General features: G+C 48.2%; 2 protein-coding genes across 3 annotated transcripts; both read left to right on the top strand.

Moving 5' to 3' along the window:
- Positions 1-795: 795 nt before the first annotated feature.
- Positions 796-7502, top strand: LOC308054449 (polymeric immunoglobulin receptor-like). Its single transcript, XM_080367314.1, has 8 exons — positions 796-1039; positions 2071-2409; positions 2700-3014; positions 3686-4015; positions 5083-5158; positions 5966-6081; positions 6497-6546; positions 7013-7502. The coding sequence occupies exons 1-8, from the start codon at positions 931-933 to the stop codon at positions 7193-7195; spliced, it is 1518 nt and encodes a 505-aa protein (XP_080223440.1). The 5' UTR covers positions 796-930; the 3' UTR covers positions 7196-7502.
- A 140-nt stretch (positions 7503-7642) lies between these two features.
- Positions 7643-16536, top strand: LOC308054456 (triggering receptor expressed on myeloid cells 2-like). Of its 2 annotated transcripts, XR_013924106.1 has the most exons (5): positions 7643-11252; positions 13846-14190; positions 14550-14604; positions 15009-15562; positions 16386-16536. XR_013924106.1 is itself a non-coding variant. In XM_080367335.1 (4 exons), exons 1-4 carry the CDS (start codon positions 11039-11041, stop codon positions 15223-15225), a joined length of 831 nt encoding a protein of 276 aa, XP_080223461.1. In that variant the 5' UTR covers positions 7643-11038; the 3' UTR covers positions 15226-16536. The 2 variants fall into 2 exon arrangements, 1 of the variants encoding a protein (XP_080223461.1); XM_080367335.1 differs by having other exon boundaries at positions 15009-16536.
- The last annotated feature ends 474 nt before the right edge of the window (positions 16537-17010 follow it).

Here is a 17010-nt window from a genome sequence, read left to right as displayed (position 1 = left end):
AATTAAGTTGTCTGTTTTCATAAGTGACTGGATTTTATTATTTTTTTTTAATTGGAGAAACTCCTTCCTCATTTTCCTTGCAGAACAATTAACTTCCCAGGCTTGCTGCCTCACCTGCTCCACCTGTTCTCTGCTCTCTATACTCTGCAGTTCCTGTTACCTACTAGGCTGCTCCTGACTCCTAGTTCCCTCACCCTACCATCTCCCATTCCTGAATCCTATGGGGGAACCCAAAGGACACGCAGAGCCAGGAAGCTGTGTTTAGCTGTCCATTTTCACAGTAAGCCAAGATTCAGTCGTGTCAGGAGCTGCTTTGAATGGATTATTTCCAATATTTGCATTGTTTCCCCTGTACTTAGAATCTCTTCAGTCATGTGGAGACATTACTGTGTAATGTGCAAAAGCCAAATGGTTCTGGCTTGATTTCTCCAGCTGGGCACTCCGGGGGTTGTCACTCTGTGCACGGCAGAGCACAGGGTGCAAGGGGACTGGCTGGGGTGGTGGTGGAGATGGGGGATCCCAAATGGCACAGCCCACGGGACAGTCCATGCAGACACAGCCCTGGGCTTATTGTGACTTTGAGGTGACTTTTCAGCAAGGGCCCGGGCAGAGGATGCCTTGGGAGCCCAAAGAGAAGGGCTGGACCAGGGCAAATGACCTGTTCCATCTCCCGTGGCTCAGGACTGCCAAGCGAGTGCCCCGGTGCCACCCATCTGAGGGCAGAGCATAACGTGGCCAGGCGAGAGCAGCAAAGGGCCTTTGCCATCAGGGTGGGGTGGGCCCTGCTCTCAGCCACTTCCCCAAATGCACTCTGAAATTATCTTAATATCAGTCTCGTAACAAAATGTAGTGAAGGATTTCCTCTTGAAGCAAGACGTTAGGCACTTCCTCTGGCAGTGCCACTGTGATGCAGAACTGTACACAAGGAAGATGCTTTTGCACAGGACACATAGAGCAGCCTCCAGCAATGCCCCTTCCCTGGGCTTGAGGACAGCCATGGAGCTGAGAGTCCTCCTGCTGCTGCTGCTCTGCTTCCCAGGTAAGAGAACGGCTGGGTATGCCTCCCACACACTCAGGGGGAGCGGGACACCCTTCCCCACCTCCTGCCGCTTGCAGAGCTCCATAGCAGGGGGGAATCCCACACCAGCAGGACTCTTGAGCTGGGCAACTCGCTGCAGGGGTGGGAAGGGGCAGCCTGAATTCCCACTACTGCACGTCTGGCTCCTCCGTGCTCCCAGGACGTACCACCCCGGGAGCACAGAGCTGCAGCCTCTAAAGCAGCCTCGGTGCCTCCCCCAGTCAGCATTTCCCATCGTGCTGCCTGGTGCCACTTGGCTCCTCTGATCAAAGTCCTGGCTCAGGACAGAGTTGCCTGAGGGCACCTGCCTGCCTCCCCTGCCATCCCAGCAGAAAGCACAAAGCTTTCAGCATGTGGTATGTTGGGGAATCAAGGCAGCCCTGCACTTAGCACAGCCTCACACCCGTGAGTTGCTGGGCATCCTCCGAGGATACAGCATGGAGGAGCTGCAGGCTGCTGAAGGCAAGTTCAATCCCAGCCGTGGGTCGAGCATTTCATCCCCAGCACACACGCTGCCCCGGGTCCTGCCCTCTGCCCCATCCCGCCATCCGGTACAGGTGGTACCCGGCCCGAGGGGCACTGTGTGGGGAGGGGTTGGTCCCCATTTTGCCTGCAGTGAGGAGCAGTAACAATGGGGCTGGGTTGCTGGGACAGCTCCAAAGACCGCATCACGCACGGCTCCATTTAGGCTTGAAGGTCCAACACCTCTAGTACCTGCATGTTTGTGAGGTTTAAAGCAAAGATACTGGATTTTAAATCACGGTCCTAGCTCAGATCTCAACGCTGCACACCAGAAATCAACCTTCCCGTTTTCAGGCAGGAGAATTTAACAGGGAGAATGGTTCTTGGGTTTTGGAGTTCCCCCAGCCACGAGTGCCCATGGGGGAAGGTCAGAGGCAGAGCTTCCCTGCGTCCGTCGGGACACTGTGGGCAGCCCTGCGTCAGCCCCCCCCCCCCCCCCCCCCCCCTCACACTACATCTGATATTTGCAGGTCTCCAAGCCCAAACACCCGATTCTGAGGAGAGGCGATGGGAGGGAAGCACTCTGTATGTCCGGTGTCCTTACACAGCAGGGGCTAGCTACCAGCAGAAGAAAGTCTGGTGCCATATGACAGATGACATATGTGAGCCCTTAGTGGAGACGAATTACCCGTACCAAAAGGAGGTCACAAAGGGGAGGGTTAGAATAGAGGACAACCCCACGCACAAGACTGTGTCCATCACCATGACTAACCTCCAGGCAGAGGACTCGGGCATATACTCCTGTGCTTATCGTTCCCGCAGTCACAATTACTTTCCACTAAAGACGATCTTACTGAGTGTTTTCAAGGGTGAGTACCTTTTTCCCCCACACAAACCCACGTATTGTCAGAAAGCACCATCATTCCTTCCCCTGCTTTGTCCCCCCTCTCCCGCACAGCTGGGCAGCTCCCCCCGATCCCCACGGTTCTCCCACCCTTCCCAGCTTCGCTCGCTGCCTTCCACGCTCACGCAGGCACAGTGTGCAGGAGCCCCACAGACCTGGCAGACTCTTGTCCTGCCCTAACCTCACCCCGGCCCTGAGGTGGATGCCCGTGTGGCCACTGCTTGTGGGTCAGTGACCACATTTGCTGTTTTGCAGAGTTGCACAGGTGGGAACTGGACAGTCTCTCTCTGCAGTGCTCCTACGGGACCTTTGGGTACAGCTTGGGGACAAAAGTTTGGTGTCGTAAGGAAGGTCAGACTGGCTGTAAAGACCTGGTGAGGACAGATTCAACAGAGCATAACAGCAGAGCTCCGCAAGACAGAATATTGATCCAGGATGACACCCGCAAAAGGTCTGTCACCATCACCATGAAGAAGCTGCAGGCCCAGGACACTGGTGTGTACTGGTGTGCGTTTGCCAGAGGCACTCATCTCACCCGGATAATGGAGGTCATGCTCCTTGTGTCCAAGAGTGAGTACCTGCTGGCAGCCAAGTGTGGATTTCGGCAGATTTCACCCCCACCTTCCCTGCTTGTTGTCCTTCCCATCCTGTGCCACACCATGGAGAAGGCCTGTGCTGCCCCCGCACAGCTGATACCCATCTCTCCCTGTCTGTCTGGTGGACACGCTGGTGGCTGCCCAAGAGGTCTGTGGAGCCAAAGCTCAGGCCGGGCCCTGCGTGCTCTGCTCACAGCAGAGACTCAGGGGAGGTTCCCATGAGCTCCCACAAATGGGGCCGCTCGTCGCAACTGCTTCCCACAGGGCTGATCCGGCGGCTCCAGGAGCAGCTTCCCCAGCTCAGTGTTTGGCTCGCCCACGCTGGGCGCTGCTGCCGACCTCCCCGCTGCCACGCGTTGCTTTTGCTCTGACACCGCAGCTGCCAGCCCTGCCCTGTCCTTGCCTCCCAGACCCTGCGGGTTGAACACCTGGGAGCATGCGGCCCCTGGGGGAACCAAAGGAAGTGGACAGGACCTACCCAATTTTGCGACTCGCCATCTGGGTCTAGTCCCCTTCTGCTCCTCATATCTGGAAGTAGAAGGACATCCAGGGAGCGTTCAGCCCGCAGCAAGTATTCCAGTGATGGGGAAAGGGTGCCATCGTGCCTGCGCTGGGATCTCACCAAATATGCTGGGTGTTTTCCAGGGACCCAACAATACACAGCCACGGAGTCAGGCAATATCTCTGTCCAGTGCCTGTACAGCGCCCCAGCCTACGGGGCTGTAAGCAAAGCCTGGTGCAAAGAGGGAGCGAGGACAGCTTGTATCGTACTGGTGAACAGCTACGTTAAGCCCACAGGGTACCGCCGATTACTCCACAAAGGCAGAGTCACGATGCAGGACGACAGCCAGCAGGGGATTGTCACCATTACCATGGAGAAGCTGCAGGCGCAGGACTCCGGCATGTACTGGTGTGCACTTTATGAACCCAACGGTCTTTTCCGAATGGCAGAGGTTACGCTCAGTATTTCTGAGGGTGAGTACTGACCTGTAGAAAAATATGGTTAGTTGTAGGTTGCAGACTCACTTTCCTACTCTATCCCTCTAGTCTCTGCACTGCCCAGCTTACACCACCTCCCACGTTACATCTGTGTTTGCCTGCCCAAACCCTACATCACTCTACCTTCTCGCACTAACCGTGCTGTGGAATAGCAGCAGGGATCAGAACCGAACCACGTGTGTGCGCCGCGTGGCTTCTCTTTTACCTGAGAGCAGCTTCAGTCATTTTTGTGGAGGTGTTTCTGTCACTAATTCTCATAATACGAGTTCTTCCCCTTTACAGCAACTCATCCCTTGGCTTTTAAAGACATTAAGATCTTCACGTGTGGTCGCCTTCACCTTTATACCCATATTTTAAAGATTTGTGACTTCTAGGTTTTATTTCAGCATAGCGTTTCAGCAATATGTGATAACATTTAGGCACTGATTGTGGCAGACCAACACCACGCTGTAGCTTGTCTTTCAGGGGTGTGGCAGAGCAGCACTGAATGGATATGGCATTCCAGAAGATGACAGGGGACGGCATAATTCCCTAGGAGGAACTCCTAACGCATGGGACTGAATGCAGTCTCTAAGCGAGCAGGTTTCTGCACGCATAACCTCCTCTGGGTACTGAAACAGCCCTGGAAGCAATTTTTACAGCCAAGTCTTTCACAGGCAATGCTGTACGCTTAGTTCTCGCAAGCTTCGGTCTGCTTAAGCACAGAGTCATTAAGTATTTCATTGCTACCTGAAGATCTTTGCCATAGCACACACCTGCTTGCACTTCGAGCACTTTCTTCTGCCATGCTTTGGGATGGGAACACACAGAGAGGGGGTCCTGCTGAGCTCCTTGCCCCTCCCTGCCAGGTTTTGATCCTTACGTTGCTTTGCCTGGTGGCAGCAAGTCTTGATGGCACAGGTTACAGCCTGGGCAGCTTGCCTGTGCCAGGTGTCACAGCGGGTGTGGATTTATATCCATGGTAGCAATGGCCGGGAAGTTTCGCTGGTAAATGCAAAGCAGCCCAGTAGTGATTATTCTTGTCTTCATGTTTGTGATTGCAGTATTGGCTGGAACAACTTTGTCAGGTACTGCAGGCAGAAATGAAACAACCCCTTCTGTCAACACCCCAGCACCAAGGTAAGCCCTAAGGAAAGTCTCTGATCTTGAACACAGACAAGAGTTTTCAATGTCTCGTCCACAAAACACCTGTCTCCCTGGCTGGGCATTCTGAAGACTCCTGCTTACAGAGGAATTAGATATGACAGGTGTCCTTGCCAAAGATGGCCTTTCCTCTTCCAGCTCCTGCCCAGGGTGTAATTACAAGCAGAAGCAGACTGGTAAAATCAAGCCACAGCTTTCTGGAATGTAGATGCCTATCTATTTTTTTTATCCTTATCTCTTTGGGCTGTGCTCTTTGCAGTAATAGAAACTCCCAGATACTGCCCCTAAGCCTTTCTGTCTCAATTTTGCTCACCCCTGTCCATGAATATTTAACAATGAAATAGGCCTTGGCTGCTATTTTATCCTTCTATTTGCCATGCTGTTAAATGTAAAGGCTTTTCTTCCCCTTTGGACATCTGCTGTCATCAACACTACAGCAGCACTTTAAAAGTGCAATCATACATCAGCCCCAGTGTGCTAGGTGCAGCAAAACACGGGAGGAAAAGGCAGTACCTGCTCCAGCGAGCCTGGAATCGTGCTCTGAACTTTGAACAGTGGCTTGTTTTTAAAGCCTGAAGAGTGATTTAGGAAAAGCTCAGAAGGCACAGCCAGGTAGAAAAATCAAGACAGCATTGCTGCAGGAGAATCAGACCCTCCTTCCAAGCGCATAAAAGCTATTCCCGTTCCCTTTTTTTGGTCACTGTTTGTTTGGTAATGGGCTGTGCCAGCATCATGCAGTGCTACCATATAACACTAGTAACTCCTTCGCTTTCCTGGCTTCAGCACAAATGAAAACACCTTCATTGTACTCTCTGGGATCCTGAGCATCCTGTTCATCCTGGCAGTCATCAGCTTGATAATACTGCGCATCAGGCGGCGCAAGCAGCTGAAGAAAAGAGGTATGTGGAGACTGGTGACGCTTCATGTTCCACTCTATACTAAATAGGGCCTTCTCTGGCCATCACTTTTCCACTCCAGGTGAGTTTATTCCCAGTTTACAGTGCCCTGGAGAAGACAAGGCAGGTGCAGCCTGGGAAGCCTCACGTCAGGCTCCTTGCTGTAATCTCCTCTCACAATAAGTCAAACCCACGTTCCTCCAGACTCTGCACAGGACACCTGCTAACATGTTAGAGAAGTAAAATGAGAGCAACGTGTTCACCACATTCAGAGTAGATGGGTCCCACTGGCACACACATTGCTTCTAGCACTGGGCAATACCACAGCCTTCCCCAAAACTCCTGAACCATAGGTAATGCCCAGGCATTTCATGGACTTCTCTACTTCTAAAACCTCTGATTTTGGCTCATTCCAAAGGTAACAGACAAGCAGAGGACACCTATGACAAACAAGAGGACACAGCGCAGGTAAGGAAAACGTTTTACTTCCCGTACAGTAACGAATTCCTTACCAATAGTCTGTGAGGAGCTGGCTGATCCACCTGATGTGGACCTTGGTGCTCATTTTTGGTTGTGAGCAGGAGGGGAAACGGTATTTAATGTCACCGGAGAGAAGCTGGAGTTCCTAGCTGGAGAGAGAGAAGGGTAATTAATGTAAGGAAACTCCAGTAGGAAAAAACCACAGTGGAGCAAATTGGGGTGATCTCTTAGAATTTACTCAAAGACTAGAAAGCAAGGTTAGATGATGAGCTTGTAACCTGTATCAAGAAGAGGTGATGAAGGAAAAACTTTCCTGTTCTTTCACCTCTGTCACGACCGAAGGTCAGTTTTTACATGGCTTCTCCTTTCCTCCTGGGAAAGTCTTGTTCTTTTGATAACAGCTGTGGCCTGGCACTGAATCATGCTAACAAGTGTTTTCCCTTTCTTTTCATAGCTTGACAGCACGGAAAGAATGGAAAGTCCCAAGGATGACAGCAAAGACCTAAAATATGTTGCTATGAACTTTAGATCCCGACTCAACCCTGGGGATCCTCTCTACTGTAATGTTGAACCAAGTCAGGCTCACAGGAAACCCAAAGATGAAAATGTGGAATATGCTACCATTGCGTTCAAGTAGTTACCAATGAATGACAAAGGATGAAGCACAAAATCCCCAAACAATCCAGAAATGGGAGAAAAGGACTGGAAGGCAAAGTGGGAATAGGGAATAGAAGCTGTGTGGATGGACACTGGGGAAAGATCTAAGTTTTTGCTGCTTTGTCTATGTTGCCTATGCATTTTAAGACCACCCTCCTGTTAGAAGCCAGTAGAGAATTTTGCCACAAGTGTGCAGATTCTCTCAGGTCAGACAGAGGTGTTGCGTAATTCTCAGGATGCCTTGCACATTTGCTTTCTTCGATTCCATTAAAATGAAGACATTTGGAGAGGCAGGTGTGGAGGACTGACCATTTGGAAAAGAGCAGCATTTGTCTGAACATGGATGGGTTTGGTATTTCAACTATGTTCACTGGTAGAAACTTTATTCCACTCCTAAGGGTACAGCTACTATGGCCAAGCAAACTCATTCCAGTGCTGGAGGGATAAAACTCTAACCTTGCTGTGACCAGGTTCATTTGCCAGGTAACGGTTGGGGGAAATGAGCACCGGATTGTAAGAATAAGCAGAACCAGCACCTACGTGAAGGTAAATAGCTTGAGGGTCCGTTGCAACATGATGATACGCTGGATTGCAAACTTTGTAAACTGAGATTGTGCCGGATGAATCTGAGCACCAGAAGGTCTTGTAGCTACAAAACAACAACGGTGCATATAGGTAATATGTACACATTTTGAGACTTAAAGCAAATTCCCTTATAACCTAAATTTATCAGACTGCTTAGGCAAGGAGTCAGATGGTAAGAGGCTTTCAAACTAAAGCGAAATGTTTAGCTTTAGATCAAGAAACAGAGCGTGCATGCTGGTGTTTGGGGGTAAGAGGGAATGAGAGTGATGACACTGCTGAGTGCGTGTGTAAGTATCCTTTTAAGAAGTGGGATGCGTTCAGTGCAGCTGCTGTGGATTACGCTGGTGACAGTCTCCAACACTGTATCCTCTAGACAATTATTTCCAAGCTTGAGGGCTGAATTTGCTCTCAGGGTCATCCACATCTTCAGCATATTTATGCAGTCTTTGAGGCCTGTACATTAAAAACCAGTATGAGGCAGCAGCTACGGGCATGGCTTCCCATGTGTAGCTTGTGCAGACTGCCCCGTTCTTTCACGACCTCCGAATCAAAGACTCTTACTTTGTTCAACAACTTCTGGCTGGCCTGTTGTCTTACTCCCTCTGTTCCCCAAGAACACACAAACCAGCTGCTTAAACCAAGGCAAGTGTGGAACCAAGACAAGTAGGAAGAACCCAAAATGGGTATTTCTGGAGAAAGGAAAGAAGGGTACAACATGTGGTGTTGCATTAGAGGAGTGGACAGAGCACTGGGACATTTTTGGACAAAATGTGCCTTGCTATGCTAGCTGCAAGGATGAGCCCTGAGACAGACGTGAGGAAAGTCTGTACAGACAGTGGCACAGAGCAAGAAACTGGTAGGCTGCGTGAAGAAGTTGCAGGAAGTATGACACACGTAACAGAGGAAGAAGTATAAAGTTAGAGAGTTGGTCTCAGCATCAGATGATATGACAGAAGGGACGCTATTGTAGTTAAGAGTGGATTATTTACAGATGTAAATGTCCGAGTAAGTCAGACATGCTTACTCATGTCAAACATATAAATACATTTATAGATCTCTAGTGCAGCTCTGATGCAGGTTGGCAATTTCCAAGAGCTGCCCCAGAAACACTAGACTGGCTGGGACCTCATCAAACCCTGCTATCCTGAATAATCACACCATAAACTACCAAACATGTTTTCCCAGTGCACTTGGTCACCTTCATTGTTATGAGGCATCTTTGCATCTCTGCAGGAATCACTATCCGGCCAGTCTCAGACGTAGCTCTGTTCCTTTGCAGCACTGTGTTGTACTTTTAGCAGCTCTTCCCAGCCTATTTGCACGTGCAGGTGGTTCTTTGTAAGCTCTTTGGGAGACCAATACAAACCAGCATGCCTACTTCCAGCACCCTTTTTTTTTTTTTTTTTTTTTTTTTTTTGGCTACAACATAGAATCATAGAATCTTTTAGGTTGGAAAAGACCTTTACAATCATCAAGTCTAACTGTTAACCCAGCACTACCAAGCCTACCGCTAAACCATGTCCCCAAGTGCCACATCTACATGCCTTTTAAATACCCCCAGGGATGGTGACTCCACCGCTTCCCTGAGCAGCCTGTTCCAATGGCTGACAACCCTTTCGGTGAAGAAATTTTTCCTAATATCCAACCTAAACCTCCCCTGGCACAACCTGAGGCTGTTCCTCTCACCCTATCGCTTGTTACTGGGGAGAAGAGACCGACACCCACCTCGCTACAACCTCCTTTCAGGGAGCTGTAGAGAGCGATAAGGTCTCCCCTGAGCCTCCTTTTCTCCAAGCTAAACCACCCCAGTTCCCTCAGCTGCTCCTCATACGACTTGTGCTCGACACCCTTCATCGTAGGACGCCAGCTTCTGTGGCTGCTTCTGAAGCCATAGACCAGAAACGCGTGTGCAGTTCCATGGGAGAGCTTACCAGAGCCTTGGAAAGTGATACCATTACTTCCATCTCTCTGCTGGAAATACTCCAAATGACATGCCTGCCGCCTTCATTTAGCAGTCATGTGGTCACCAATATGAAATGAGTTTGCTGGGGCTCAGCTCAATCTCTCCAAAAGACCAGAGACCCTGGCACTTTATTTAGCTGCGCCAAGCTCTGCAAACAAGTGGCAAATTAAAAAGGCCTGAACCACTCCTTATTCACAAGCCGGTCACATCCAGTAGGTTTCTCTTCCTATGGCTGCAGCAGGGAAGCTGATGTGTTCTTTGAATTTTTCAGAGTTGACATGTTTCGCTTGAAATGACAGAGAGAAAACAAAAATGGTTCATTCAGCTCAAGATTCCCCTAACTATTTACTATTCATTCAGTAAGTTACACTGGGTCAAACAGTGGAAGAGTAATAGTATAACACAATTGAGTGGAAGAGAGACATTTTCAGGGAGGCAGTTGCTTCTGATCAAAGAGAATCCAAATTTGTGCTCACTGGAGCAAGAATGAACAAAACCTGCAATCAGTAAGCCTCACACAGAATTTTTGGATGCTGTAAGGTACCATTTTCTTAAACACTAATTACAGGAAAGAAAAAGAAGGCACATTTATGAATGGGTAGACCTGCAGGTTTATCCACCTGTTAAGAAGCAGATAAGCACACAAGTTAAGAAGCCGGGGTCTATTTGTACTTGCACGGAAGTCTCTGGGTAAATAAATTCAAAAAAGAAAAAACAGCAACCCATCCACAGCCTGCCAGTTTGCTAATGCTGCAGTCCTAAACTGCTACTGAACTGATGAGGAACTACTGCATCAGTACGGCACTGATCGGCTCTAAATCAGTGCCCCCATCCCTTGATTTTATGTCCTTTCTGCTAGGTACCAAATAAAGATGTCTTTTTTTTTCTCATTTAAAGCACCTCACCGCTTCACTCAACACAGTGCTCTTGTCTTCCTGACTTCACGGACGGGAACGCTTCATGCAGAGGCTCTTCTAAATCTTCTTTCCCCTGAAAATAGCCCACAGGGTTATGCCCTTACCCTCCTTTCACCCTCGTGATGCTGACTGAGCTACCTGCAGAGTCTTAATGAGAGCCTCCCTTTCCCTTTTGGCTTTCCAAAAATTCACCCCCTGCGAAGCCTGCTCTGGTGGACAGGCACCATAGCTGAGCTGAGAGGGACTCCAGTACCACGGCTTCAGGCCATCACATGATGCTCTCTTTCAGGCTGTCTAGACTAAATTGTTGCTGTGAGTGGGCAATGCTGATGCCTGAATTTTACAGCCCACGAGAGAAATGCCTGTCCCTGGCGAATTGCTCAATATGCAGGACGAAAAAGATGCCAAGTTCCTGTGCTCATTCCTTCCGGCAGAGCAAGGAGGGGGGGGAAAGCAAGCTGCTCTTGGGCAAGAGCTCTTTTTACTTTTCTCCAGACTCCTCTCTTGTCCCTTTCTCTGCTCAACTGACATGGAGAAGCTCATGCACCTCATCTTCATGGTCTTCTTGTCAGGTAAGAAAGCGTACGTGACCTTGGGTTTCAGTCAACCGATAGGGTAAAGGATTGGTGCTGAGCTTGCTCTCTATCTGCACCTGTTAGGAGACCAGCGACAATGCCACAGGAAAAGACTGCACGGGTCTTGAAACCCAGTAGCTTTTTCTGGATGTAAAGGTATCTTTGATGTAGCATGCTATTCTTTGGAAGACCAATATAATACAAACACTTACTATGGATACTCTTTACTGCCTGTCTGTACACTGTAAAGTCCATGCAGTGCAAGCAGAAGGAACCTGGAGCACTGCAGTCTGTTTGACACTCTATTCTTCCTCCCGAATTATATTGCAGGGATGTCAGACTCCTTCCTCAGAGTTTGCTCTTTTCCCCTTAATTAAACAAAGGGCCGGTGGTGATCCAAGCTCAGGAAACAGTGGTGACAGAAGTCTTGCGTGCCTTTTCAGAGTGAAACGTGAAATTTCAAAATCCTATTTGTTTGCATTTGTAGGTCTTTGAATGTAAATCACAGCAGCTAGGGTTCAAGAGGAGAAAAATAGAACTCAATGAAGGGGACACCTCTGAAATCTCGGGCAATTAACTATTTTCAGCTTGGAAAGCAAAGTTCATCTGAAATGAGAAACAAGGCACAGGACCCAGCTGGTACTCCCAGCTGGCAGCCTTCTCTCTCCAGACACACTTTGCAGATCCCAGATAATTGCAGCAGTGCACAGAAAGGCAAGAGATTCAGGCTTTGGGCGCACAGAAACCTGTCTCAAAGATCTGAATGAGCCTGGAAAAAAGTCTGCTATAACTGTTTTCAGTAGCACACAACAAGGGAGGAGGAACACAAATAGTGTGATCTGTCAGCAGAATTAGTTGAAAAGATAATGACACAAGATTTTCCACAGGGGCATCAGCAAATCTTTAAATGCCCTGATTCTGATCAAGAGATTTTTCACAATGCTGCTACTATTTAAAACAAAACGAAAAAACAAACCCCTGGGCCCATTCCAGGAACTCAACATGCAGAACGGAAGGCAAGGGGTGGTCCACAAGAGAAATAGGAGAGGGAGTTAAAATGTTCAGAGGGATTGCATAGGCAGGACTGGACTGGACATTCAGCGAGGTAAGCTTGACTGGAGCAACATGTCAGGATAAGGACTTGTAGGTGGTGGGTTGGTGGGTACTTGGAGAGCATAGATCCATTTTTATGTCCTCTTCTAGTCAAGCTGAAAGATCTTCAGATTTTTTAGTTTGCAATTCACTTAGAATGGTAGGAATTGTTTTTAAAAGTGTTATTTAGAGGCTCAGCCAGCACGAAGTCCTCACAACAGCCTATTTTTAAATTTATTTGTTTTGTAATTACTTACGGTTTCACTGAAGGCACCAGCCTCAGATTTTTTTCACTAGAAATAGAGATTTCCACAAATACCACACTGCACTTCTCTCTGGAAGTATTATTAGTTCACTGTCCCCTCTGCATTTGCCTGTCATACAGAGGAATGGAAATTAGAAATAAGGAACTAAGGCAAGAAAAAGGCCAAGCAGCCAAAGACCAGTTGTCAACATGATTAAAATTAGTAGGCTATTAAAAGATAGGGTAAAAAAAAAAAAAAAAAAGCTGAAACCCTGGGCTTTGAAATCAGGCATAGGATTAAGAAATAACCTCCTAAACAGCTAGCTGGACACTGGTTTGTAGATGTCACTGTGATTCTAGCACTTTCCAGGGCTGTGTTGCTTCTCTCTGGCTGTGTAAAGATCCTTAAAACGGGAATAAAGTTTATGGGCATTTACTGCAAGTGATCTTTTCCACAGCAGAGGGTATTCCAGAGCCAAATCTGCGTCTATGGATGTATGTGGAAGTGTTGAGCTCACGGCCAAACCCTGAGGCAAGCTGCCTTGCTGCAGCTGTATGCAAGTCAGCAGGCTGGACGTTGCAAAGCAGGGATGTTACAGCAAGGCTGGCCTGAGGAGGGTTACACAGAAACAAATTTGTTATTATTGGGTCAAGCTACGTTTTTATGAGCTGCCTTGTAAAAAAAGCTTTTAAAAACCAAGACAGCTTGCCTGATGCCAACTCAATCTACCTGAATGCCCAGCTTCGTGCCCCTCAGGACCAGAGGAAAATGCAAGTTTCTATTTAATTCCCTAATTATGCTGACAAACTGCTTCCCCTTACTGGGCAGGAGCCCAATGATTACAGAAAGTGTGATGAGGTCGATTTCCAGACTGCAATCCAGAGCAGCCACCACGGGGCCAGATGGGAAGGCAAGGACCAAAATTTCCTGAGCGTCAGAAAATCTGCAAATATTAATGAAGCTGACACCTCTTCCTTTCCTCAGTGACCCCCACAAGAACAGCTACCTGGCAAAAGCCGAGTAACACACCAGTCAGAGGGATCACTACAGATGTATTTCAAGAAAGTCTGAATCCAGACTCTGAATCTGAGCACACCGTGTCTTTCCTGGGGGAAGTGGGCAGGTGACAGCCCTACAATTGACAGCAGCCATCACTAGAATTGTAAAAGATGAAAATGACATTTAGCGTAAACACAGTGGGAACGGACAGATATAAAAGAGACTTGGCTCACTGCTTTCTCCTCCTCTCCTAGCATCATGTGCTGTAGAGAACGTCACTGTGGTGTACGGAATGGAGGGGGGCACCATTTCTGTCAACTGCACCTATAACCCCTGGCAGCAACGGTGGAGAGAAAAGAGCTGGTGCAAGATGATCGATGAGACCGAGTGCCAACATGTGGTGAGTGCCCGACGCTTCTGGCTGCCATTCCTAAAGAACAGGAATGGCAACACCTCCATCAGTGACAATGTCCGTGAAGGGGTCCTGACGGTGACCATGAAGCGACTCAAGAAGCAGGATGCTGGGTTGTACCAGTGCAAAACTGAGTACCTGGGGGAAACAAACAGCTTAAGGAAGGTCCAAGTGGAAGTGTTGACAGGTATGTCTTGGGGCGGTGTGTTTTCATGAGTTTCTGAGTTCCTACTTAAATTTCACATGTGTCTGCAGATGCCAAGGCCTCACTTCAGTAAAAAATGACTTTTGTCTTACTCTGAGGAGGTACTGGGTTTCATTGCCTCTTTTTAGTTCCTGATTTACAGCAACATGACCTCACTGTTAACAGGACATCTAACACATGTCATCCCTTTATTGCTACCCAGATTAATTTTCTAGCATACAACCCACTGCCCAATCTCATTTTGGTTATCTATGCCTATAGCTGGGGCACTGGCGCTGGCGATACCAGTGAATATCACCCAGAAACATCTGCAGACTAAACTGTTCTGTTTCTATCAACAGCTGTCCCGGAGACCCAAATGCCAGAGGAGCCTCGTGCTGTGCAGAGCATCTCCGGGTAAGCCATAAAACTCCTCATACTGTGATCTTTAGTCTTCCTAGGACAAAGGCGGATTAGCATCAGCAAGCCCATTAGAAGTGGAGAGGAATACCACCACAGGCATATTCTCTACCTCCTCCTCATTTATGACAATTCCTAGAACTGCCGTGTGGTTTCTAAAGAGCAGCTTTCTCCTAATCCAGAAAACGCGGTGCTTCAGTGCCAAGCAAAACAACTCCTGCAGGTCGTAATTTATCTGTATGTGAGATAACTTATTAGAGTTGTTCTAACCTCCCAGGCTCTGTTGTGCACCACCAGGGACCGCCTGTTGCAGATGTTACCGTCTCCAACACAGTGTGCTACAAGAGTTTTATTAAGGGTTGAACGGTCCCCCTCACTGTTATATTTATGGTTCCCCACAGCGTCCCTCCTGAAGCTGATTTCACTGTCCTCTATATCATTGTGGGATTCCTGGTTACTAAGTTCACGGTGGCCGTGCTGATCTTTATCATCGGCAACAGTAGGAAGAACGGAGAAACCGAGCAGAAGAACCCACGCTTGAATGAGCAGCAGGTCCTCCCTTTCACCGGTCACTTTGCACATGATGGAATCAGCCCCTCCTGGGAGAGCACTGCTTAGAGCCAAACCAAAGGGAATCCACAGAGAAATGAACATCAAGCATTTGCGGGCAAATCTTTGCCAGCTGCCATAAGAAAAGGATCACCTATTAAACATAGGTATCGATTAACCTGTCACTCCAGAGAAGGAATGTTACCATCTACAGCTTCTTCTCATTGGCACTGACCAACTTTTTCCAACACAACTGAACTGAAAAGATGCTGCCAGTAACACCTGAACCTAATGGAAGAGGATGGGATCGATGGCCAGAGGGGAAGGAGGAATATGAAGTCTTTCTGTCAAGAGATCCAGCACAAACTTATCTCTGTGCAGAGATGCTTCCCTAGGCACGGCACAGGTGAGAGCTCTGCTCAGTTTCCCCCTAGCTCATTGCTAGGCCACAAAAAACTTTGCTGCTCTATACAGCTACTGGCAAATGCCTTGTTATAAAAAAACCTACCGATAAAATGGTGGACATAAACAGAAGTTCAGGTAACACATTTCAACAACCACGTGTTGAGCGACTTAAAAACACATCCCCATAATGTAAAAAAGACAGGGTTCTGTCCCAAATCTCCAAGAAACTTCTGATTCATTGAAGATCAGTGTTAAAGAACTAATAGCTTTTTCCAAGGTGTCCTACACATCGCTACAAAACACTCAAATGCTTCCCTCAAAAGCATGAGATCAGAACTAGACGGTTTGTATTGAAAGCTAATATTATTTGTCTAGAAATCAGCTTTTTAACTGAGATTCTGCTCTCAAAAGTCTGAAGTTTCTGACATGTTTTTGGCAATGCAGTGCTCTGCTATCGTCTCCGGTCACTGCCAGTAGCTGCATCAGATCAGCAGGCAGAGTTATTCCAGATACTCATCCCCGTATCGTTCCACCAGGCTCTGAACTGAGACACATCAACTTCATGTCATCTCAGAGCAGTGCCAGGTGAGAGATTCTCTCTTTCCGATGTAACGAAGACTAGCTCCTAAAAACTGCCTTGGACAGGGCGGATCTTCGGTGAACAGTCACTGTGGAAAGGCATAAGGAATTGCAGAACATAACAGAAAGGGATGTGAAGTCTACATGCAGCTGTGAGCCTGCTTCCTCATATCTCAAATGACTTTGCGACAAAGAATGAATGTTTTCTCTGTATTTCTCCCTGTATTTTTTTCCACTCTCTCCAGGGGATGTTACCAACATGTGATCATTGCTCAGCACTCCCCGAAGTAAAAAGCTGCATTTAGCTCTCCCAGGAAGACCCCAAATCCAAGGGCATTGACACTTCTTTCCCCAGCACTGCCTGCAAAGCTAAATAAAATCAAACTGGTTATCTGACTTGGTGTGGATTCATGATAAAGAGCTGCAGTACTCCAGATCACATCACTCAAGGAAGAGGTAACACCTGGAACATGCTGGTGTGTTTATAATGTAGAGAAATGCTCTGAGCCAGCTGGGCAGGTTGGCACATCCCGCCAGCTCCGCTTAGTACCGTGCAGAAACAGCAGCTCGCATCCTGACACCAGATCAGGCTAGCCGTGGTTGTGCTCTATCTAAACTCATTTTCTCTGTTTCCAGAGGGTAAATTAGCCCGTACGCAGTCACGCACCAGTGCAGCTGTATTAACACAAAGCTAGCTTCAGTATTCCTGGACCGTACCGTGGTGCCCAGCTAGATGTGCTAAAAAACAAGGGAATCACAGCTTTAACCCGGAGATCTGGGTCCTAGTTCCAGTTTCAACTTGTTGAGAGACCTCAGGCAGGGCCACCCACTGCCTCTGCGATGGCATGGTGACGGGTCTCCACCAGGGCT

This window comes from Falco punctatus (assembly GCF_963210335.1).
Source record: "Falco punctatus genome assembly, chromosome: 17".
In the NCBI taxonomy this organism is placed as follows: domain Eukaryota; kingdom Metazoa; phylum Chordata; class Aves; order Falconiformes; family Falconidae; genus Falco; species Falco punctatus.
This window is presented reverse-complemented; position numbering and strand designations above follow the sequence as displayed.